Source organism: Crinia signifera, chromosome 8 (assembly GCF_055691185.1).
Source record: "Crinia signifera chromosome 8, ASM5569118v1, whole genome shotgun sequence".
NCBI classification, from domain to species: domain Eukaryota; kingdom Metazoa; phylum Chordata; class Amphibia; order Anura; family Myobatrachidae; genus Crinia; species Crinia signifera.
The window spans coordinates 157,334,346-157,360,290 of NC_139224.1; the positions used below are offsets into that span (position 1 = coordinate 157,334,346).

At 46.7% G+C, this 25,945-nt stretch overlaps 1 protein-coding gene across 2 annotated transcripts; it reads right to left on the reverse strand.

Moving 5' to 3' along the window:
• Window positions 1–269: 269 nt before the first annotated feature.
• On the reverse strand, window positions 270–22,949 carry EIF2B3 (eukaryotic translation initiation factor 2B subunit gamma). Of its 2 annotated transcripts, none has more exons than XM_083157489.1 (12): window positions 22,811–22,949; window positions 20,837–20,994; window positions 19,238–19,380; window positions 17,290–17,449; window positions 15,559–15,670; window positions 11,162–11,251; window positions 9,518–9,627; window positions 9,212–9,402; window positions 7,232–7,303; window positions 5,901–6,049; window positions 3,410–3,513; window positions 270–399 (listed from the first exon to the last, which is right to left on the reverse strand). In XM_083157489.1, exons 2-12 carry the CDS (start codon window positions 20,988–20,990, stop codon window positions 347–349), a joined length of 1,338 nt encoding a protein of 445 aa, XP_083013615.1. In that variant the 5' UTR covers window positions 20,991–20,994; window positions 22,811–22,949; the 3' UTR covers window positions 270–346. The 2 variants fall into 2 exon arrangements, with proteins under 2 accessions (XP_083013615.1, XP_083013616.1); XM_083157490.1 differs by having other exon boundaries at window positions 20,837–20,991; window positions 22,811–22,931.
• Window positions 22,950–25,945: the final 2,996 nt, after the last annotated feature.

The following is a 25,945-nucleotide window of genomic DNA, read 5'->3' on the forward strand; positions in this document are numbered from 1 at the left end:
TGGAATAGCGCTACCTACTCACAGAGTTATACTGGGTTAAATCCCAGAATGCCTGAACTGCAGAGTAAAGCAATATTACCACATAACTCTCCAACGTTACCCCTACAACCAGTGCAAGTCCTGCATCAATTGCTCCCAGACAGGATTCTGCTTAGATTTGGGCATAGGAGATACATCTGGGTCATCCACAGTTTGCATCACTGAAATCATTTCTAAACTAACCCCAGAAATAATAGGACGAGGGTGAACCCAAAAAAACACTCTCACCGAAAGCTCCAAATCGTTTATTCTCATATAAATAAATCAGGCTTGGGGAGGGGAAGTCCGGAACATGGACCGTCGGTGATCAGAACTCCATTAATTGCTCGTTTCCAACAATGATCTCGTTAACACGTTTTGCTGCAGAGAGAAGAGATGAATAATGTGGGTCACACACAGATAAGCCTATTAACTGCCACCGTGGTCTAAATACAAGGAGTAAATATATATATACAGGTCGGGTCTCCCTTATCCGTGTATTCCAGAAATCGAAATATTCCGAAAACCATGGTATTTCGGTTATCCTGTTAGAGGGGGGCTCATACTTACCTTGTCCCCTGACGTCCACTGCGGGCTTCAGGATCCTCTTCAGCAGAATCTCTGGTCCCAGGGGTGCATTGCGCGAGGGTTCCGGTGATGTCACAGGCAGGCCCGCGCAATGCACCCCTGGGACTGAAGATGCAGCTGAAGAGGATCCTGAGGATACACACACATATATATATATATATATATATATATATATATATATATATATATATATATAGATATATATACATACATAGTGTCTTTCACTATAACCGAGGCACATGGGTCCCCCCCCCCAGCCCTTCATGTGCATAAGTAGATTTCGGCAACACAATTGGGACGGACGGGCGTGCTCCTAAACCAATTATTGGTGTCTCCTGCCACCTGCTCATTTAGACGCATCAGGAATGTCGGGAGCCTGTGTACAGATTTCTGCACGCTAGGATCGTTGTAACTTGCTACAAGTCTGCTCGGTCCCCTCCTATACTCGCCCCCCCCTTTATACACCTGTAAGGGCAGATGATCGGCGTGTGACCCCCGCTCACACTGTTGAGTCTGGCCTTCGAGGTGGTCTTCCAGCTCAGCAATGACTGTGTTGACACAAACCTTCAGATGCTTACAATAGCCGAGCGAGTATTTACATGACGTTCCACAAAGGCAGAGCACTTGCTTCCATTTGTGTGGCATTCATGCAGGTCTTTGGGTGGTGAAATCGGAAACAGTGTATTTTATCTGTTTAAATTCTGCAGCGACACTTAACCCCCGCTGGGCTGGAGACCACCCTGACTAATGAGGAAACAAATCCCAATTTACAATGACACCTCCCCACCCTGATGTACTGGATGCGGGGTCTCAGCTGTAGCTGAGGGGGGCTATTACACTAAACCCCTACGCAGAAAGACCTTTCATTTCATTTTAAGATTTAAAAAAAAAAAAAAAAATCTATTATAAAATCTTTTTCTGAGAGAACTGAAAGATAGGATTTTGACACATTTATTACCAGAGAGATCTCGAACACATTCTACTTTAAATGTACATTTCTTTCAAACCGTTTAATGGAACAGTGCCCCCCTGTGGCCAAATAACTATGAAAAATAGAATACATCATTGTCCAATGTATTTGTAAATAAGTAAACAATGCTACGTTTTCAGCAAGAATTAATTGACCAGTACATATATGGTTTTACACAACATGGAAAGACAACACATATGGGGTGAAATGTAATAGGGATGTTTTGCGAGTCTACCAGTTATTTTTAAATCGACAATCATGTGCACGGTAGCACCTGTGAGCTGCTGTGATACCATTTACTTATGGAAGGTGAAATCCGTCTGATACCCTCTTTCACACCAGCCTAAATTCCTGGGTTGGACCCACGACTATCACTGGTGTGTAAGGTTCCCAGGCCAAAATCCTTGGAAAACTTCCCGGGATTTAAACCCTGCTATGGAGCAGGTTTGTTCCCGATTTCAACCCGGGGCCCTGGCCGGTGTGAAAGGTGTATGGGTACTCACCGGGTTGCCGGTCCTCGTGTGTGCTGTCAGGCCGGTGATCCACTCAGGCGGTCGGCGCAGATGATGATCCATGCAGGCAGTGGATGAAGATGACGCAGCTCTCCGGCGCCCCCACTGCAGCCGGTGAGCTGCGTCATCTGCACCCACCGTCTGACCTGTCATCCGCTCCCGCCGCCTGTGTGAATCCCCGGCCTGAACCGAGGACCGGGGTGAGTACTCTCTGCCACAATCCCACCTCCCGCCCGCCTCTGCCGCCATCCCACACCAGAAAATGCAGGGATTTTTCTGGTGTGAAAGGGGACAACCAGGGAATGCTCCGGCATGATCCCTGGGCCGCATTCCCGGGTAGGTCTCTGCATTTTCTGGTGTGAAAGAGGTATTATTAAGGGGTATGAGTGCAGATCGCTCTACAGATTGAAACTTTATATATTTTTGCTAAGGCAAAGATTACCGTTAAGGTGGCCATACACTACTGAGACATTTCGCAGCAGTGTATGGCCATCTGATCCCCCTTGAGGCCAGCTCGAATACAGTCCTTCTGCATGTGATGTATCACATGCGATCCTGTTCCCCGCCGCCGAGGGTCCGGGTTGGAGGTTGGACTCAGATGGGCATGGGACCGCGCATTCGATTGATTGGCATGTCAAATGCATACGATTTGGGCTGATTTCAACAGATTTTTGGGCCCAATCCATCAGAATCAGAGACTTGCACCCATCCTTGCTCCCTGCAGACGTGACGGATCGCTCATTATGTCAGCAGACGGACGCACACACTAGCCAATCATTAACCACGCTTTACCGACCCACCCGGGAATGATATGACCAAATTATCATGGCTCGAAGCTTGTTTTGGGGCGGGAATAATTAACATTTAATTATATAACACCAGCTTTACAATGACCAAATCTCACTATGGATTCAGTATTGAATCCCGGCGGTCGGGATCCCGGCGTTCAGAATCCCGACGCCGGAATCCCGACAGCCGAAATGCCGACAAGGGGGGGGACGTGGATCGCCCCCCCCCCCCCCCTTGCGGGCCCGGTGCCTCGCTACGCTCGGCACACTAAATGTGTCGGCATTTCGGCGGTCGGGATTCCGGCGTCGGGATTCTGAACGCCGGGATCCCGACCGCCGGGATTGTAACTGCATCCCCTCACTATCACCGTTAATTCTGCATCAAGACTTGTCCCATGGAGTTCTAGAACCAGGACGGAAGAACACTAAAACACATGTTTATAAGAGAATGCAGCACTAGTTATGGGCTAATGCTTCGGAAGCCACAGTCCGTGTGTACAGACAGGATATAGCACCATATGTTACAGACTCACCTTTACTGTGGATGTGCAGATCAGGCCCCAGCAAACAATCCTTAATATCAGCGCCACTCTCTATGACTGCGCTGTTACAGATAACACTCCCCTGGATAGTGCAGCTGCAAAGAGAGACAGAAGAGGGGGTGACGTGGGAGCTGCCATGTTATATCATCTGCAGAGATCCGGGGGTAAATGCTATATAGAGTTGAAGTTGCTGGAGGTCCGGGAATCAGGCAACATTTTAAAGCGGCAATCACTTACACCAAAGTAAAATTTACCTGATTTTGTCTGGTAAAAATATGTGGTCATTCTCCGATGAAATTCTGGAGCTTTGGAAACTCAGGCCCGATTACATTTACCCACCAATATCCACCTAATAAGGATTTCACTGCTCCATAAATGCAGGTGGACTTTATTAAACCCCCAAAAATGTCGGAATACAATTTGTTACAGTACTTTTTTTTTTTATCTATTTTATGTTGGGATTTTTCAGTCGCTGAACCACCTTAGAACTGGACAATTCAGTTGGACCCCGCTGTGTAAACCCAGGAGAACCGAACCAGACGCAAATCACAGTACAGAGAACCCACGGGACTGTACGCCAGGAGGTGAGACAAATAAACATATAAGGGATGTGAAAGGGAAGCAGATTAGAATGTGAAGATGGGACAATGCTGACTGACCACCTCCCCACAAGGCAGCTAGGACAGAGATCTTTCAGATAGGGCTGGGGTGGGGGGGGGGGTCTTGTGTATGTGTGTGTCCTCACTGGAGGGGGGGGGGGCTAGGGGCACAAGGAAGAAAAGAGGAATTATAAGCATAGTGAGATGCTGGGAGGAGAGGAAATGGGGGAGAGAGAAGATTACACAGATCTATGTGTTAAGACAGCCGGACCACCTAACAAGAAAAGAACGAACACCTCTGCTATCAGCATGGGTCTAACCCCCCTGGCACGCACGCCTTGTACATAACAATCACAGGACCCCATGTAATAGCAGGGGTCAAAAATGGCTAATAATGAATATTAATAGGAACAGTCACTATTTATTGCTCAGTTACTGTAATGTCACGTTCTGTATTGTTCTAATGTGTGTCATATGTACGGCGCTGCCAACCACTAGTGGCGCCTTATAAATAAAACATTATAACACTGAATAATACAGGATATTTAAGATCTTCTAAATCTGAGATCTATTTATTTATTAACGGTTTCTTCTATAGCGCACACATATTCCGCAGCGAATATTTGAACACTCACATCAGTCCCTGCCCCAGTGGAGCTTACAATCTATATTCCCTACCACATGTACACGCACACAGACATTCTAGAGTCAATTAACCTACCAGTATATTTTTGGATTGAGAAAGGAAAACAGAGTACCCTGAGGAAACCCACGCAAGCATGGGGAGAATATACAAACTCCACACAGTTAGGGTCATGGTGGGAATGGAACCCATGACCTCAGTGCTGTGAGTCAGTAATGCTAACCATTACACCATCCGTACTGCCTGGCAATGACCAGGTCATTAGATACTGTTATCAGCATATAAACACTTGTGGCTCCGCTTCATAATAGGAAGTGTGTTTTTATTTTAATCCTTTTATTAAACAGATGTTTCTACATGGCAGAAACATCAGTTATTGCCACAGAGGAGCTTAAAATCTATATTCCCGATCTTATCAGAAGCCAATTTACCAATGTGTTTTTTTTGTTTTTTTAACCGGAGCCCATGAAAGAAAACCAAGGAGAGAACATACAAACTCTCTCTACACACAGATACAGTTTTGGTTGGAATTGAGCCCATGACCTCAGTGCTGTGAGGCAAGATCAAGTGGCCCATTTATCATTGATCGCCTGGGCCGAATATTACCGCCCAGGATTGTATTGTAAAATGCGATCCCATCGACGGGATGTATCATCCCTGAGGCTCATGGACAGGGCTCCCAAAAAAGCCCATCCCTGCGATCTGCTCAGCCGGAAGCCAGCGGGGCCTGTGCATGCGCAGCTAGCGCTTAGCCCCCCCCCCCCCCACCGACCCCGCTGTCTGCACTGCCCCGGCAGCAGTGCGGTGTGTAGCCCATAGGCTACAATGGGCTATCGCCATCTCAGAATGGCAGTAGCCCAGGGATGCGAAGACGGGCTGCCCGATGTTGATACATTAGGCAGCTTCGTATCCCCCATAGAAACCTACAGGGGATGCGGCCGGCGGCAGTGCAGGGGGGATCGCAGCAGGGATGGGATCCCTGCTGTGTTTAGAGGCTTTGGCAATAGCAAATGTATATTTTATATACATATATGTAATATATGATTATAGGTCACAGCTGGATCAGGGACATGTAGTGTATTCCACCTTAGTGTCAGTTCTTACCAGTTACTGTATAGAAATGAATTAGTGGCTATTCGCTGTCAGGCCCAGGGGTGGTGCGACGGTTAGTAGACTGGCATTTTGTATTCAGCAGACAGTGACACCTAGTGGTAGGAGACATTATCAGCAGATAGGTTACCTGTCATGTACTGTTACTCCATTCATGATAATGCAGTTTGTGATCTTCACTCTGTCTTTGATGATGCAATTAGAGCCAAGAAGGGAATGCTTTATAGAGGTCTTCTCTCCGACCTGGGTTTGGGCCCCAATCATGCTGTCTGGACCCACCTGGGGGGAGGTACAAAGTTGGTTACTTTCCAGTTCACAGTGGATCTAATGGGATTACACACAGGACAACCGGCCACTCTGCGCGGGAGTCTGTTCAATTTGGAAATGGGTAGATAAGTGATCGCCCTCAGATTTCGTAAAGTTACCTCCCCATTCCATTCACATTTTCCAGTACGAATGATGGGGGATTAGTTTGGGGGTCACACTCTCTGCTTTACTGCCAAATATTTCTAGGGTCCAATAATTTGATATTGACCAAGGGAGACACTTATGTCTCCGGTGTGATTATCGACACTGCAAACAGCCATAAAACTGTAATGTACACTTAAATGTCTGTACACTGCACACTGCAAGCTCAGCAGCTTACACTGATTTTACAGGGTCTTTTTTTACCACCTTAAAATAATTTGTGCTATTACCAACGAATGACAATACAGATCATCAGCCAACCGGAATAAACTAATACCCCTTTTACATCAAAATCCCGGATCCGACCCAAGTATCCGGGATTTTGGTCCGTTCACACTGCGATGCCGACCCGCAGTGTAAACGGGGGTGGTTCTTGGAGATGACATCATCTCCAAGCGCCGGGATCGCCGCACCAGGCCCCGGACCGCAGCGCTGGGGGCAAACCCAGCACCAAGGTAAGCTGCTGGGCTGCCCCCAGCCTCCGTGACCCCCTCAGGCCTCTGCCCGTAGGTGAATGGATGCCGCACACAGGCAACCATTCACCTCCTCCCTGCCTCCACTGCAGCGGAGGCTGTGCGCGCCCCCAATGCTGTAAACGGGAGCCGGGTTGGATGACCCGGCATACCTGTTTACACTGCCTGCTACCCAGGTCCTGTCTGTGTTCTACCCTGGTCTGGACCTGGGTAGAAGTCCTGTGTAAAGGGACACGGGTTAACCCCTTTTACACCGCCGCTGACCCGGGTCCACAAGGAAAAAAACCCGGGTTTTTGCGGCGATGTAAAAGGGGAATAATAGTCAATCATGCTGGTTGCGGAGAACAATGTAACAGTGCTATAGGATGATACTCGGAAACTATGGTGTGGAACCAGACCAAATGTCCCCATAGAGATAAACAGCTTATGCTCTCCCAAAGCTAAAGCTGTATTGTTCCATGAAGCATACGTACATGCAGGAGCGGACCTAGTGTCCATCGCTACGGTAACGTCGTCTTACCATAAGCTTGTCGGTGATGACAGCAGACGCGTGGACCCGGGGCTCTTCACTACAAACGGAGCACTGTGGCACCTGGGAACACAAGGAACAGGATCACTGGAAGGGACTCAGTAGAGAACGCTAGTAATGGCCTATTTAGCTTATTTCATGCAATGCAGCCAATTTGCAGCATACAAAGATTTGACTGCATAAGAAAACTGTCTGGTATATGTCTGCCCATTGCAGTGCTTAGACCAGGGGTGGCCAAACCTGTCCTCAAGATCTACCAACGGTGCATGTTTTCCAGGCAACCTGTGGATCTATAGTAGGAATGAATGCAGCATGTTTGAAAATGTGACCGTTAGAATTGACTACAGCTGTGCACCAGCTAGGTGATCTGTAAAACATGGACCATTGGTTCGAGGACCGGTTTGGCACTTATGTTAAAACGCATTTTCCCAGTCCAGTACACAGGTACCAATTGCAGCTGTCAGGGAGACTATGATTTTGTGGTACTTGTTTCCTATCTGGGCGCCCAGGTTTTCTACGTACGGCACCGTAATGAAATCGGATTCGGTACTCGATGATGTACGATGGCATACGATGCGATCCGATCCGATTTCATTTTAAATCGGATCGCATCGCATGCGGTGCACGATGCGATGCGATTTAATTTTTAGTGGACTGATAATGGCAATTTACCGCCCCATTACCAACGACACCACCACTATCCACGTGATCCCGAAGCGTGGCGAGCGCAGCGAGCCCCGCGAGGGGCGGCGGTACGCGTCCTCCGACTTTTTCTTACCCCCACTATCCACGTCGGCGTGGAGTTGAGAATAGAATAGTGTGGCGAGCGCAGCGAGCCACCGAGCCCGAAGCGTGGCGAGCCCCGCGAGGGTACGCGGACACCTTCACAGTTATACGCGTCCCCTCGCGGGCTTCACAGGTGTCCGTGGCAACGCGGACACCTGTGAAGCCCGCGAGGGGACGCGTTTACCTGTGAAGGTATCCGCGTGCGCTCGCCACGCTTCGGGCTCGGTGGCTCGCTGCGCTCGCCACACTATTCTATTCTCAACTCCACGCCGACGTGGATAGTGGGGGTAAGAAAAAGTCGGAGGACGCGTACCGCCGCCGCTCGCCACGCTTCGGGATCACGTGGATAGTGGTGGTGTCGTTGGTAATGGGGCGGTAAATTGACATTATCAGTCCACTAAAAATGAAATCGGATCGCATCGCATCGTTCAATATCGTGTATGTGCATTTGTGGTATCCGATGCGATGCGATCCGATTTTTATACGGAGAATAGCATGGTGCGCAATTAACTTAGCGGGCGCCCAGATAGGAAACAAGTACCGATTTTGTTCTAGAAATCTTTGTGTTAGTCTTTTTTTTTTACTTTTTATTAAGGATTGAGCATATTCACAATATGGTTTTCAGTTGCAGTGAAACGGTAAAGTCAACATATAAGTGACATGTAATATTATGTACATACAGGAAGGTACACATTTGGCAATGACAGCTTGAAATTCGAAGATAAATCTTTGTATTTAATGATTCTTTTACCTGACTGCTGTAAGCTCTTCAGTTATTCTTCCCTGGAGCTATAAGGACAAATACTCCCCCACATATAGGGCCATATTCAATGCGGCTGGCGAGGGGGTTAAATGGTGGGGATTGCCGAAACCAAACGATCCTGGCCGTTTAACCCCTGCGCCGGCGGCTCAACCTACATTCCGGGGGACAGGATAATTCCCCCAAACAGCGAGGCTCGCAGCTAATGCAGGGAGCCCACTGCATTTAGCCGCGAGCATCACTGTTTTAGCGGCCTTGCGCGTCTTTTCCCCAACGCTACAAAAACCAAGCGAGGGGGAAACAACGTGTGCAGGGAGGTCAGTTGAATACTGACCCTGCGAGCTGTGACAGCGAGCAGTCAGCACTGCTCGCTGTCACTGCTCTCAAAAACATTGACTACACCCCATTGTGTCCTGGGGCCTCACCTGCTTGTTGGCCTCAATGTACATGGCCAGGCTGTTCACCCTGAAGCACAGCTCGCTCTTTGCCGTATGGACGTAACAGCGCAGGCGGCTCCCGTGGTATGGCTCCTGCAGGTCGACCCGGTTGTTATTGTAGCTTGAATTGCTTAATGCCATGTCCAGTAGGTCGTCTTGTGGAATAAAGCTGTAGATGTCTGTCAGTAGGCAGAGGGGGTGAGGACCAGGAGATGGGCAGAGATATAGATGAACCAAAACTACATCTACATAAAGCTTGCACACATCGGTGCAGAATCGGGCAGGTTCCCTCACCTGGTGTTCTTGTTTCTTTCCCCAATTCCTGCTCCTTCTTCTTGTCTGAGGAGGAGAACTGCTTCCTGACCAGGTACGGCACCAGCTCCCGCCGGATGGAGGAGAAGGACCTGCAAGGAGAAGAATACAACAGGGGACCTCTGTGAAATGTGAGAACACTGGTGCACAGGAAAATGTGCTGTAACCCATAGTAACTAGTATTTTTGAGGGGGTTTTCTAAGATGGGTTAACAAAAATATATAATGCGAACCACTGTCCCAATTTATACGTACACTCAAAAACTTGCGATGTCAGCACTCCCATCGTTGGCCAAAACGGGCCGAGCCACGGAACATCCCACAGAACTGAATTCCCCACTTAAATCACAGTTCTTCACAATTCTGGTGCTTGGTGCGAGCAACAACTGAACCTCTTGATCATGTTGCATTAATTATAGTGTCTCTCAAACTCGTGCCCAGGACCCCAAACTGTTAACATTTTCCACCCAACAGGTGCATTCGTTACTCACGGACATATTTTAAAAGTTCCCACGAATGGAGATAATTATTTCCCTTGTGATTGTGTGAGGAGACCTAGAAAACATGAACTGTGTGGGGACATGAGGCTGTAGAGTAGAAATACTAAAATATGCTTCACTTGGCCTCTTTACCGAGGAGAAGCATGAAGAGGAGCACAGTGATGTATTAACATCTCAGATGATGGAGTGGGGTAGTGAAAACTCCCCCCTATGGCGATCTCTGACAGCCCCACACATCGCATCAGTATCTCACCCCTAGCCAGCTCACTGGGCATGCACAATGGGGGTTATTCTAGTTCATTCTTTCTGACAAAATCCTTCTTAGCTGGACAAAACCATGTGCACTGCGGGTGGGGCAGATGTAACATGTGCAGAGAGAATTAGATTTGGGTGGGGTTTTTCTTCAAAGTGAGATCTATATTGCAGTGTAAAATAAAGCAGTCAGTATTTTCCCTGCACAGAAACAAAATAACTCACCCAAATCTAATTCTATCTGCACATGTTACATCTGCCCCCCCCTGCAGTGCACATGGTTTTGTCCATCTAAGAAGGATTTTGTCAGAAAGAATGAACTAGAATAAACCCCAATATCTCGCTACTCTTGTGAGATCTCAGGTGTATCCCGCGGCCAGGGACACAGCTGTCTCTGCTTCGCTATATGGGCAACTGCCAAAATCTATACCTGCAGGTGCGCAGCACCCCTATCACTGAGCACACACTTCCCCGCATTCATACATGGAGCAGAAGCAGTATCAGTGCACATAACGGCACCGATCTCTCTTCTTCCCCATAATGACCCATCTTACATCTACTCCTGAGAACACAAACCTATGCATTCACTTGCTGCCGTGTGATTGGCTGATTAGATATTTGCATTAATGAGTAGGCCTGGAGGTGACCTAATAAAGTGGACACTGACTGTATATAAGGCTCACCATGAATTAGGGCTTTTCTGTGACCTCTCCGTCAGACACATCACCTAGTGAACCAAGAAGCTGGAACCTTCTGAATATTTGTTTGGGTCACTGGGTCGACAGTATGAATGTAGACATACGTTAGGTCGACCACTAAAAGTTGACAGGGTCACGTTACCAAAGGCAACCACTATCTCATCATCATAAACCTACTCATTGACTGCTAAGAAGTCCACCACGTATTTGCGCAGGCAGTACAGGTGAGCGTCCACCATTCCCATCTTGATGCGAATCCGGGGGTATCTGTGAGGTGATACAGAGAACAGAAGTTGTAGGAAATAATGGTGAATGCATTGTACAGACACGCGGACAAGGGCTCCCGCCAGCAAGATCACTGCAATTACCCGATCCCATCATTCATTAATAGAGACCCCGATCACCGTGGTAACGACAAACGGCGAACTAGCTCCGTTCTAGGCCCATTCTGTGAGGTTTGCAGACAGATCAGAGGATTCACTTACTAATGGGAGAATGACTACAACCACAGAAGCGTCACCTGTAAACTATTATAGTACAGGTTGAGTATCCCGTATCCAAAATGCTCGGGACCAGGAGAATTTTGGATAACGGATTATTCCGTATTTTGGAATATTTTAATATTTCAATTATGTATTTTGAAGTATCTTGCATGTATGCTGTATAAACACATAAAATACACACAAATATATTTTATTACCACATAAAATACACACAAATATATTTTATTTGTTCAAAAAACAAGGTTTCAAAACATGAAACAAAGTTTGTGTACTATCTCAGATATTGAATTTGAATGCCAAGCAATCATTGTCTTGTACATATATAGTGCCAGTTACATATCATGTCACCAGTAGTGCTGGTACAAATGTCCCCAGTGAGTTTTTTGCAAAACTTTCAGGAATGTATGGTTTTCGGAATAATTTGGATAACGGATACTCGGATACGGGATACTCAACCTGTATACTGTACAGCTTTCAGGATTATAATAGTTAACAGGTGAAGCACTGAGTATATTTTGTATGTATGTATGTATGTATAAATATTTATATATATATATATATATATATATATATATATATATATATGTATGTATGTATGTATGTATGTATGTATGTATGTATAGGGATGTCAAACTACATCCCTATTTTCCAGCCCTTGGGCACAGCCCCATAAAATCTGTCCTGATTTTTAAGGAGAGTGCGGGGGACATGGGAACTGACTTTGCTGCATTTAGTGAGTGTGAAGATTATTTGATATCACTGAATTTCGACAAAAGTGTTACCAGAAAGTTCAAAACTCCTCCCAGTGCGTCCACTACCCCCATAAAGGCATTTAAATCGGCCCCTTCTTTCTAATCTGGCTGTAAATGTTATCACCTAACCCGTACTGCAACTGCACCAAAAGGCGCGCCAGGTCCCCTGCCACTGGGCCGCCTCATTGATTTGATTTGCGAATTTGCACATCTGGGTGTGAATAATTTGGACCCCATAAATAAAAGTGCTACAAATGTATTTGTTTGCTACTGCCGCAGCTTTTTTTCACGCCAATTTCAATTGTGCATCATCTGTGCAACTTTGTATATATGTAAAATTAATTCCTCTGGCAGCCCAGCGCCTCCAAAACACAGACTAATGTTTCGCTATGTCTTTGGCGCAAGTAACATGCAAATTTAAAGAAACAACTGCAGCGATGCAAGGCTCACTCGTGCCAAGCAACTTGCACTGCGTAACATATTGAGGCGGAGAACACATCTGTAATTAACAATCGCCATAATGACTTTGCAAAAATATAATAAGTACAGAACCATGGTGTGAGGGAACAACAAACAACAGAACAGAGTAATTACCCCCCCCCCCTTTTCCAGTAACGAGAGTGTAAGAGAGCAAAGACACGCCTGCTCATGTAATGGGTTTAGATGGTTCTGCAGCAGCTGTTATTGTGCAATTATCACCTTCCAAACAAGGCAGTGTCTGCTCATAATACTGATCAGTATATCATCTCGTGTCAATATCTCATGTTGTCCTGCAAACAGGACCGTCAGCCTTCTGACCACCCCGTTCGGCAGGTCTTGCTTATGTATTCCATACTTTGAATCTCCACAATATAATAAGTTAGCTCTTGTGTCTGCTCTACGAACAGCGCCCTCTACAGCCCACGGTGTCAAAGAAATAACGGTTTTGAGCGATCTCCTGGGGGAAGCTGCCTGTCTGTCTAGTCGGAGAAACGGAGACGGAGAAACACTTGGTCGGACGTTGACTGGTCGGCTGCCTGGAGCCCGAGGCTGCACTGTGCCCCCGGGGTAACCCGGGGGTGCCTGATTTGCACTGGTGATGTCCAGCACCATGCACTGAATGGCACCTGCACCGCGCACTTCCCTCTAGGTTAGGCTACACGTCCTTACCTCGTCCTTTTGGATGGGGTAGGACAATTTTTCACACCCCCACCCCGGCCTTCTGGCTAGGGCCTCTTTTTATTTATTTCTTTGATTTGCACTTTTGAGCACTTCACGTTTTTCGTTAGTTTGTCACGTTTTTTTGATTTGGGTAGTGCGGCTGTCCCTAACGGGCCTTCCGTTCCCCAAACGTGGCTGGGACTCTTCACCTTTTGGGGAGAGTCCCGGTCCCCTCGAGGGCAACCCCGAGCCGCAAGGCGGAGGGAAGCCTAAGCGGGTCTCTCCAAACCTTCGGGTGCGGAGGAACTACCGTCCAAAACCCTTTCGGGGGTGGAGGAAACGCGGGTCTCTCTGAGCTTCGGCGAAGAGGACCCACCGATCCCTTTTTTTCCCTTCCTTCGGCCTTATGGTTGAGGGGGGTTAGGGGAACCATGGGGCCTTTCTCCTTTGGGAGAGGGTCCAAACGTTCGTACGGCTGCCCCCTTTGCACGTGTTTAGGCACAGCACTGGTGGTGGTGGGAGCACACCTCGGGCTCCCTGAGTTTCTTCAAACGCCTGTCTGTCTAGTACCCATTCCTCATTACATGAACTTTTATTTTCCACATTAACTATCCTATTGATTGTAAGCTTGCGAGCAGGGCCCTCCTACCTCTATGTCGGTTTGTTACTTCCCAGTTTGTTTTATCACTGGTATTTCCAATTGTAAAGTGCAACAGAAACTGCTGCACTATATAAGAAACTGTAAATAAATAATTAATTAATGAATATAATAACTATTTTTTCTGCTATAACACACAAACTGATTTATAAACGTAGATATTATTCAAACTTACAAGCTAAATGAGTCCTGAATGTATCCTGTTCTCTTGTTCGCATATCACAGTCCCCCAATTCCGGAAAGCTAAGCTCATCTGTTTATCACATGTGTGTAAGGATGTCTTCCACTATATATATTAAACATATCGATTTTTTTGTTTATTAACCCCTCTAACATAATCACCAGCGTGAGTTGGGGTGGCTGTGTCCGTGCGGATATTTCTGGATAGAACACTGGACTCACACAGAGAAATATACAAAGGACCTGACAGATTGACCTCCACTGCAATCATGATGGCCAGAGGTCACAGGTCAATTAGTTCAAAGGTCATGGGTCAGATATCTTTTGCAGGTGTGGGCCTTCCCTGGCCTGCAGGTTAGGTCTCCAGTTTCAGGCCCCAACTTGGGCTAAAAAAAATCATAAGTGGTAAGTAGTATTATTTGGTACTATAAACCCTTGATTGGCTAACTCCTGGTCACGTGATTTATTAACCGTTTCTCCCGATGAACTTTTAAATTGGAGACAGTGATAAGACAAAACTGGGTAATAACGGAAAATCATAGTGGTAGGAGGACCCTGCTCGAAAGCTTACAATCTATAAGGAAATAGGCATTGATGCACAAGGGTCGGTGTTTTTTGGAATATTTGCATCTCATTACGAAATAGCTTGGAATAGCAAATCTAAAACCAGATTTAATTTATGTTTCAAGTATATACAGCATTAAGGTAATTGTATACAATATTTTATTTAATTTTAAGCCATCAAATATCAAAAGGTTTTGCTATTATTTTATTATTATTTATTTACAGTTTCTTATATAGCGCAGCAGATTCCGTTGCGCTTTACAATAGTAGACAGTGATAAAACAAACTGGGTAACAACAGACAGACTTGGGGGTTAGAGGGCCCTGCTGCAAGCTTACAATCTATCTCAGTCATGCTCAAAAAATTCCATATTTCAGAATATTACATATTTTGGAATTTTGGATATGGGGACTCAAGCCTGTATTTATTTGGTAAAACAGCAGTGAAGGCGTTAAACATTCACTGGACTTGATGCAATAAACATCTATCCTGTGTATCAATGCCTATTTCCTTATAGATTGTAAGCTTGCGAGCAGGGCCCTCCTACCTTTGACTGTCTGTAAATACCACGTTTGTTCTATCACTGTCTCCAATTGTTCAGCGCAACGGAATATGCTGCGCTATATAAAAAAAAACCTGTTAATAAATAATAAATGACAGCGTATTTCATTAGCCCTTTTTGCTAAAATCACTACTGGGACATCTGTAACTGGCACTACTACAGGATACGTAATTGAAATATAAAAAATATTCCATAAAAATCCCTCTCCAACCCACCTCTGGAAGATGGACCTCTTTAAATTCAGACCATCGTCCAGGTCCTCCTCATTGGCCAGTAGCAGGAGTCGGGATCCACTGTCATCCACCCCAATGAAATCTCGCTCTTCCACTGGCAACAGAGTGGGGAGTGATCGTTACAATGAAAACAATTACCCGCTCTGATCAATCATTATTAACAAATATTCCGAAGCTGCAATTGCTCAGGGGAAAATGTATTTAAGTCATTCTATCCTTTAGACAAGCGGCCATTGATGTTTCCACACATGTACGCAGAATTACGTATCATCGCTTTTTAGAACGACCATAAAGAAGGAGGAATCAGAGACACCGGCAGGGTCCGAAACCAGAAGTTATAGTTAGGGATGTATACATTTATCGGGATAGACTTTTGTTGGTGCTAATGTGCTTCTGCCCCAAAAACACATTCTAAGCCGCGCCTATATGGAACGGTCATTTTGAGGACCTAAGCGCAATCCATGATAATTGGGCCCCTGCAGAGAATACAGCATATTTTCTCATCATCAATGGAAGCCAATGTCCATAATCATGGCCGCTTCCCGTCTGCAAAGGCTGACATTGGAATATTAATGAAATCTGCAGACAGAACCTTTCATGTCTGCAAGGAGCTGAAATAATTTATCAAACTTTTGGGCTGATTCAGGTTGGCTTGAAACTTAGTGAATTCGGTAAGGGGACGAATGTTGCGGGTCTGCGCATGCGTATGGGCAAAAATACAGGGGGGTGGCGGTATTTACCCACTCGATAGGCAGCGAATATACGCTGCATTGCGAGTGGATCTGAATCAGGCCCTTTGGGAGCCAATTTTCACCAAGTATTTACAGGATAGGTTTGTACATTTAGAAATAGATTGACACAATTAAAAATAATTTGAAAAGGCAAACACCTCACAATACTAAGTAATTCTAATTAATAATGCATATCCCCAAAAATGGTGACTTTATTTACAAGTCAGCAAACAGCTTGCTCGTCAAGAATTCTGATTAATACCCCTTTCAGACATACGGCACAATCCCGGGACTAGCGTATGTCTGAACGGCTCTACCCTCTAAAATCCCGGGTCCTGCGCACCTGCAATGGACCTGGGATTTTTAAAAACCCGGGTTTGAACCGGGTCTAAAATCCCGGGTAGTGTGTCTGAAAGGGGTATTACCCACCGGTATGACGAATAGGCGGGATGAGCCGCAGATGTATAGTGTTCATTTTAGCACCCTGCGCCTTTCAAAATCGTTGCAGTTCCTCTTTCCTGCCTGGGGCGTTCCGCTCTGCTGTGGTGCTTCTAACACAGATTAAACTGTGCTAGAAGCACGACAGCTGAGAGTGACACCCAAGGCAGGAAAGAGGAATTGCACAGACTTTGTCAGGTGCAGGGTTCTAGAATGAATACTAGATGTTCGCTAATTGTGATGTGACTGGCACTTGTACGCAGATACTGGAGTTAGATTAACACACCCAGTGGCGGCATTGGCAATCCAATCAGCTGCGTACAAAGACGCGGCGCTGGTAGGATAACTATAGCTCTCCTCCAATCAGAATAAAGATGCTTTTCCCATCTGTAGATCTCCCCATCACTACTTACAGTAAATAACAGACTAGCACATGTCACTCCGCCACGTACTGATAACAGCCCCCCAGTTCCCAAGCTCTGGTCTTCGCTTTATCCGACTGACGTACAAACATGTGACAGACACCTGTGGGAGAAGGACTCACCGGCTTTGTGTTTCCCTTTCTGTCCAGGAATGTGTTCGCTGGGCTCTGACGCTTTCCCCATCAGCATGGAGAGCGTGGCATTGTGCGCCCGGAACAGGTCAACAACCTCGTGCAGCGCCACCTCCGTTATCAGGTCGCAGCTGACAATCAGAACGTCACTCTGATGGAGATACAGTGCATGGAAAATGGTCACACGTACAGAACTTCCCCAATACCCAACATCACTTTAATGTTCCATGACAAAAATAAACTGATTATATGTTTTCTAAGACAAACAACTCTTTCTTCTAATTCCTCAAACTGTGATGACAGAGACCACACCCCCAACACTGTCAAAAACGACAGCCAATGGCAATGAAGCAGCACCTAGAATATCACTAACTCCGCTTCAATCGCTCATGTACAGTATAATGCAAGAAAAATGAACTGCTGTATACATCATAAAGAATAATGGGCAGCGGGAGAGTATTCACTTATTGTTCTATAGGATGTTGTATAAATCAGTTTCTGCATTTTTATGGGTGTGGTATGCCGATCCCGACAGTCATTAGCCAGACGTTGGGAACCCGACTGCCCGGACTCAGACAGCGTGGTCAGCGCAACCAAGCCCCTTGCGGGCACCCTGTTTTTATATATATATAGGTTTTATAATGTCTGCATAAATGTACAATGGTCACATCGCCATTATACTGATTGTCTACTTTCTCATTTTAAATGTTGCGTTCCACAGATTACTCAATAGAACCAATGCCTGCTATTGCTTGATGTGCGTTATATCCACCAACTTTTAACACGCATATTTGGATTACCTGTGTTCTGCAGGGTATGGGTCAGTGGGTCGACCACTAAAGGTCGACACCTGAAATAGGTTGACAGGGTTTGAAGTTCAGCACAAGCATTAAGTCGACAATGGGAAGGTGTTTAAAAAAGGGGCAGACTAGATGGGCCAAGTGGTTCTTATCTGCCGTTAAATTCTATGTTTCTATGTCTATGAGTTTTTCATACTGAATGTCAACATATTCGAAAAGGATTCAGTCAAAGTGTACCGCTCGCCATGCTTCAGGCGCTATTTTATTCTCACGCCACGCCATAGTGGATGGTAGGGTCCAGCTTTTGACTGTAGCAGGTCTGGCACAGACACAATGCAACAACACAAGGTAAAGTTTCATTATCCTTATATTAAATTCTGTATCAATAAAGGGCACTGAACCAAAAGAGTATTTATAGATCTATATAATAAAATGTATAAGAATATCCCACAGAGTGTGAAGGGCTCCAACTACTAGAGATACGGGACAGTTTCCGGATAGCAGGTCCGGCCAGTGAGCAAAGTGGGGTTTGGGATGGAGATACAGTTTGGGCTGAGGACAGGATGAAGCCACAACTGGGTGGGTGAGGGGGATGTTAAGAGTTCATTCTAGAACCCTGCACCTTTCAAAACCTGCGCAGTTCCTCTTTCCTGCTTGTGGCGTCGCTCCCTGTTGTGGTGCTTCTAGCACAGTCTGGTCTGTTTCTCAGCACTGATATACAGACCAGACTGTGGTAAAATCACCACAGCAGAGAACGACACCAAAGGCAGAAAAGGGGAACTGCACAGGTTTAGGGTAGTAGAATGAACACTAGGATGGCAGGACACGGTTGCGTGGAGACTAAATGGACCGTGGGGTGATATTGATGGGGTGTGCTGTTCTCTACAGAAAGGGGGCAAGACAGCTCATTGATTTGAGAGATACATATTGGGTCCAGCAATCACCTTGTTTGGCGACATAAAAGCTTCGGCTGACTGCATTTAGGATGTGCCAGGCTAAATCTGTATCTTGTGGACTTGTCTCTGACTCCTCCATTATCACCACATTATCAGAGTCAGAGAATGTTCTTCGGGAATGTTCTATTGACTGTCGGAATGAATGCAGATTCACACATAAATGTCGCTCAGGTTGTTGGTTACCTTGATCTTTGAATAGATGTGACGCAAGGAATCTGCTGTTCCCATCTCGGATGCCTTGTCCTCAGGCAGACACACCACGTCCACCTTCATTTTCATGTCTGGAACATATTTCTGTACCTCCCGAGTGGTCACTACAATAACCTCTGAGAAAACAGAAACCGTGTCAGGAGGATACAGACACCACTACGTTCAGCTGACAGGATCTAACTATGGGGCCGATTCAAACCAGTTTGTACGGGTCTGAATTTGAACGCGTTTTTGATGAGTATATGCGCAGACCCCCTGTGCAAAAGCCTTTGTCAAGTATCATACTTGCCGAGGCGTTCCCCTGGGACCCAAAGACCAATACCCATCTATACAATGAAACCAAGAGAGATGAAGTAAGAGGAATAGGGAGTACTGAAGAGAGGGATGATGAGAGTAAAGGTGGCCATACACTGCTGCAATGTCTTTCAGCAGTGCACGGCTACCCGATTCCCCACAAGCTGCCCAGGAAGGGACGCATGTGCCCCTGCTCACCCCACAGCCGGGAGGGAGGTCCCAGGTCGGGCTGTCAGACGACCGGCAGGCCCGAACACCAGCTCAGGTCCAATGAGCACGGGACCATGCATTGGACCTGAGGGAACATCAAACTGAGCCGATTTGGCCTGATTTCACTGCCCGATTCGTCAGAAATTGGCCCAAATCAGCTCAGTGCATGGGCACCTTTAAAATAATTATAATTTAAAAAAAAAAAAACTCCCACTAATGACCAATAAGCATAGAAATGCCAACCATCATCTGTGATATTGCAGCATGTATGGTCACTAACTCACAATATTATCTCAGCTCACTTCTGTGAAGTACCAATGCGCAATGTGTCCGCCTAGCACATACCACGGGACCCTCTGTGTGTATATTGTTCACAAGAATGTTCTCGGTGCTGTATATAAGACGCCAATACAATCTCAATATTGTAAAATGGACAGCTGAATGCTCTCTCTGTTACATTGGTCCCCAGAATGCTTTCTGTAATGTATATTGCTCACCATAATGCTCTCTGAAGTGCATATTGATCACCAAATGTTCTCATTGTACAGTGGTTACTAGATACTCTGTTTTGTATAGTAGTCATTAGATGCTCTCTGTATTGTATGGCCATTATTAGAATGCACTCTGTATTGTATAGTGGTCACTAGAATGAGGTTTGCATTGTTAAGTGTTCACTAGACTCTCTTTACTACAATGACATCAATATTGTAATGTATGCTCTCTGTATATTGTATAGAGGTTACCTGAATGCTCTCTGTATCGTAACGCATGCACTCATTTCACTGAACTGAATTTATCTAGGAGCAGTAAGTGGAGAGAACAAAGATACAACACAATAGAACAGAAGAAAGGAGAACATAGCACGCATCCAGTCCTTTCATAAGACCAGTTTCTTGAATTTTAACTTCCAATATTGCAGCAGGTGTAAGAGGTAATTTGCTAAATGTAGAAAGTTTTTCTCTACCATCACTACTCTGTGATCAGCTCCAACATCGGGTTAGGGCTGAGAAAATGACAGAACTACAGTAAACTATTTGTGTATACTTTTACATACACTGCACTACTCACCTTCAAATCCAGCTCGTTCCAGCATATTCAGCTGATACCACAGGAGAGGTTTGTTACCTACAGGTAGGAGTGGCTTTGGGATACTAGAGGTGAGGTCCATCATTCGGGAACCACCCCCATAGGCCATTACCACTGCCTGTAATTCCACCGCCATCCTGCTGGGAGTGTGAGGGAAAAGTAGATAATCAGGACAGAAACCCACAAAATGACCAATAAAAATGTTTCATTAGCTGTTCTTGTGTGATGTATGCAACACTATGTAGTCCATATATAAATGTATATATCTAGACAAAAGGGAGAGAACAAAAAGTGAATCCTAATACTGAGGGTGCCATGTTTACCAAATCTGTCACTCACTTAGCCATAAGGAGGAGCGGCTATAAATACTGATTTATTACTAGTTATGGTGTACTGAGTAGCGTTCATTCTAGCACCTGCCATATTTGAAAACCCATGCAGTTCCTCTTCTCTGCCTGGGGTGTCACTGTCTGTTGTTTCTAGCACAGGTCTGGTTTGCATATCAGTGCTGATATACAGACCACACTGTGCTAGAAGCACTACAGCAGACAGCGACACCCCAGGCAGGGAAGAGGAACTGCATGGGTTTTCAAATTTGGTGGGTGCTAGAATGAACACTACTGAGCGCTGACTGTACATGACAAAGTCCCTGGAGCGATGGGGCAAATGTATCAAACCTAAAAATGCTAATTAGCAGTGATTGTTTGCTAAGGGTAACTTTCCCAATTTGGCATATTACCATACCTCCCAACTGGCCCGATTACAGCGAGACAGTCCCACTATTTGGAGACTGTCCCTCCAACGGATGGTAGCGTCCCGCAGACAGGGGGGCTGTTGGGGGGAGATGGTCATCACCAATGCTCTGCAGAGCTGCCAGTGATCACTGAAGAGAAGTCATGCACACAGCATTAGGGATGGCCATCGACCATCGATGATTCGAAATCATCGATGGTTCATGGCCGATGTCGAATACTTTTGCCATCAATGGGGGAGAACCAGATGGTTTCCCTCCATTGATGGAAGAGCAAAACAATGTTTTGCTTTTTTTCTTCTTCAAAGTGTCGGGACACCGTGTATAGCCCCGCCCCCGACACACGCAAAGCCCCGCCCTCTTGTTTTGATTGGCCCACAGGAGGGAGGGGGGGGAGAGAGGCTCAGATGTCAACATTGACAACAAATAAACCTGAAAAACTCATGGAACTTTTCACACGTTTGCTTGTGTTGAACTTTTTGGCGTTGGACCTAAGATCTATGACCAAGTATCCACTAGAAAGACTGCATAAGGAGCCTGCCACCATCGATGGTTATACTGTGCACATGGGCAGATGTAACAGGAGCTGCGGGGATGCTGAGTGGTGTCTGCTGCTGAATAGAAGCAGCCAGATATTATAAAGGCATCTGAGAGCAGCAGTCGGTAGTTGCTAAGCATCGGAAACATGTTACTCCACGGACAGAGCATTTCAATATCCCGACTGCATGGAAAGGGGCAGAGGCTGCACAGAACAGGAAAGAGGCAATCCCTGGCTGCCTGTGCATGCTGGGAGCAGTTCTAGACCCACACTAGACTGTGTTAAGAGACCAGGTCCAGGAGACAAATCTCTGGTTTATTATGTATTACTGGGCATACTGGGAGTTGTAGCCTCACACCAGACTGTAATAACTAATAGACCAGAACAGAATGAGGCAACCCATGGCTACCTGGGCATGCAGATAATTGTAGTCCCACGCCATAGGATTACTAACTATCCTTAGGAAACAGGACATTTATGTATTACACAGGTTCTGTGGCTGGCTGACTTCAGGCTTGCATTTCCCCTGGTTATCAGGGCATGCTGGGAAATGTAGTCCCGCAAGCTGCAGGGCGCTATGAAGAGCAGACATATAAAGGGTGACAGACCGGGCAGAGTTGTGTACTGAAGTAAGTAGCAGTCTGCCTGCGCCTATCGGGTGACTTACCCGGTATCTGTCACTGCTGGACAGCAGCAGCAAAACCCCGGCTCTGTCCTGCAGACAGACGCGCTCACTTCCGGTCACGTGCTACAGGTCCCCGCTCGGGGATATTTGTAAACTACCTGGCGCGGCGCAGCGCGAATGCGCAGCCCCCGACCACGTGTTCTCCATGTGTTGTTGTCGCTGCTGCTGCTGCCTGTACGCGGCCTGTCTCATACCACGTGACCCCCATCTATGCTGTGTGTGTGTGTGTCATCATGGGCATGCTGGGGCCATTACAGTCAGTCTTATTACTATAACTCAGTATCACTATTATTGTTATCACTGGTATTGTTATTTCTGTGCTATTATTGTAACAATTACTTAATAATGGTATTGTTTTTATTACTATTGTTATCATCATCATCATCATCACTATGTATTATTGTTATCACTGGTGTTGTTATTACTTTATTATTGACACTATGACTATTCTTATCAATGGTATTATTATTATCATCATCATCATCTTGACTATTATTTTTATCAATGGTATCACTTTAAATTAATATTTTACTTATATTATTAGAAGTATTGCATACCCTCCAACATTTTAGTCATGCAAATCGGTACATTGGGCGTGGTCATGGATACAGGGGGCGTGGTCAAATGCAGAGGTGGTGTGGCAACACCTCATATATTCGTGGCCATGCCCCCACCTGAGAACGGACATTAATAAAAAATTGTGTCAAATACTGTACCCCATTGAGAATGCTCCGTTGTCCAAATTCTGTGGCGCCAGTCAGATCCACGGGCGTGCAGGCAGTGTGGGCGCCCAGCCGTTGGCTGATGTGAGGGGACCAGTAGCCACTGTCGCAGAGCAGACCCGGCCCAGGCTGCTCATTGCCTCTGAGTGAGTGTGGCTGGGTGGCTGCTATGGAGCATGGGACTGCACCGAATCCTGTGGTGCCAGTCAGATCAAAGTGGGTGCGCAGGCAGTGTGCATGACGGGTGCGCAGGCAACGTGCTGACGTCATGTGACGCGTGAATGCTGGCTGCCGCACAAGGCACCTCTGGGAACGGAACAGCCGCATATTGGAACATATTAACCCCCACTGGGCCTAATCACATCCATAGAAGCCCGGAGCATTCGCCTGCAGAGTCGGAGGAGCGGCCACCGGCTCAGAAAATCGGTAAATTTTTTATTTAGCAGGTACAGTCCGTTAAAAAAAACGGTACTGTACCGGCTAAATCGGTACAGTTGAAGGGTATGGTATTGTCAGTTATTAGTTTCATTGTTATCACTATTGTTAAGGTGCCCATACACGGTACACGTGCCTGGTGCGATAAAATGTGAGCTCCCGTGCACATGCCACTGGTCTGGATCGAATTGCAACGCATGTGCAGCACATCCTTTTTGTACTGTGCGATGAGATGCCCGCGGGAGCGCGAAACGCATCGCACGGTGGAAATGCACCTTAAGTATCACTATACTTACAAAGATATTGTAAAGCTAAATTGTGCAGTCTCTAAATTGTGCAGTTTTGTTCACAGCCCTTAATATTATACCCCTTTTACACCAAAATCCTGGGTCGGACCTCATATTTGGAACACGGTTCTAGTCTGGGTCGGACTAGGGATATTAGCCCCTAAATATCCCTTTTCCACTAACAAAAATTACCAGGATTTTGTGTGGGGACACGCATCCACCCAAGGCAAGACTCCAACCCAGGTAGATGCTCCCAGGTCCAGGGCAGTGGAAACTTGTAGACACTGGTCCCGTTCACTGCAATACAAAGCTGCTGCTGGGAGATGCTCTTATCTGTCAGCACCGCCCCTCCCCTGGCTTTATGCTGGGTCGGGACACCAGTGGAAAAGGTTTGCAAGCCGTGTCACACCCGAGTACAAAATCCTGGGAGCAACCCTGGTTGCATAGTGGAAAAGGGGTACACAGCATGCCAATCTGGGATATTCCCGGGTTGGCACCTTTCACACAGGTGTACTGCATGGTTGCCTACCCTCTCGGAATGGCCGGGAGGGTCCCGGAAATCGGGGTCACCCTCCCGGCCCCCCGGAAGAGTGGCCAACCCTGATTTTGGGGGACCCCCGCTCCCTCCCCCCCCCCCCCCCGACCGCGGCATCTAAATTACCTTATGTCTGCAGATCTCCCTGGAGGGGGTAGGACTAAAGCGTCATAATCGCGCCATTTAGCCCCGCCCCCTCCACGGAGATAGGCAAATTGAGAAAATTTCCTTCATGGGGGCGGGGCTTAATGATGTCGCGTTTAAGCCCCGCCCCCAAGCTCCTGCTGAAAGTCTCCTATCCGGCAACCGTGGTGTACTGATTTTAAGGCCATCATCTCCAAGCACTGGAAAATCCACCCATTGGGACCCCGGGGTATCTACATCATGACTGGGACAAGCCCAGAACTTGGGAAAGCTGCTGCTGGGCTGCCCTCAACCTCCATCTGTGTGGTGAACCCTGGCACTGCTACTGTCTGCAACGCAGGGCAGAGAGCGGCAGAGGCTGCTTGTGCCCTGTCCCTACCTCTGGACTGACTGCAGGGCGCTGCGGCTGGGAAGTATGAGCTAGTATGGGCCTAGATCATATTTGTACACAAATGAATTACAATTGTGATCTCTAGGCTACGGAGCTGCTGGTTGCAAGTGAAGCTGAAGCACAGATATGAAAAGAGACGTCCACCGGAGCCATCCCAGTTGCGTACACATTCTGAGGCTGTAGGTCTATGGCTCTGCAGACTGGATATAACAGTATTATTTATTTATTTATTTATTAAAAGTTTCTTATACAGCGCAGCAAATTCCGCAGCGCTTTACAATTGTAGACAAACTGGGTATCGGGACGTTCGTGCGGCGAAGCCGCGCGCGCTCCCAAAAAGGGGGCACGACCTCGAGAAAAGGGGGCGTGGCCTCACGGGGTGACGCAAACTCCGGCCACGCCCCCGTTTTCATCGCTCGTCGGCGCTGAATAGACGCTGTGCGCATGCACACAGCGTCTATTCTTGGCAAGCTGGGGGGGCTCCCAACTGTCCCCCCCACCGCGGGACAATGGCGGCCCCGGGCGGGACGCAGGAATGTCCCCGAATATCGGGACGTTCCCGCGGTAAGCGTGACAGTTGGGAGGTATGCTACCCTTGTTACT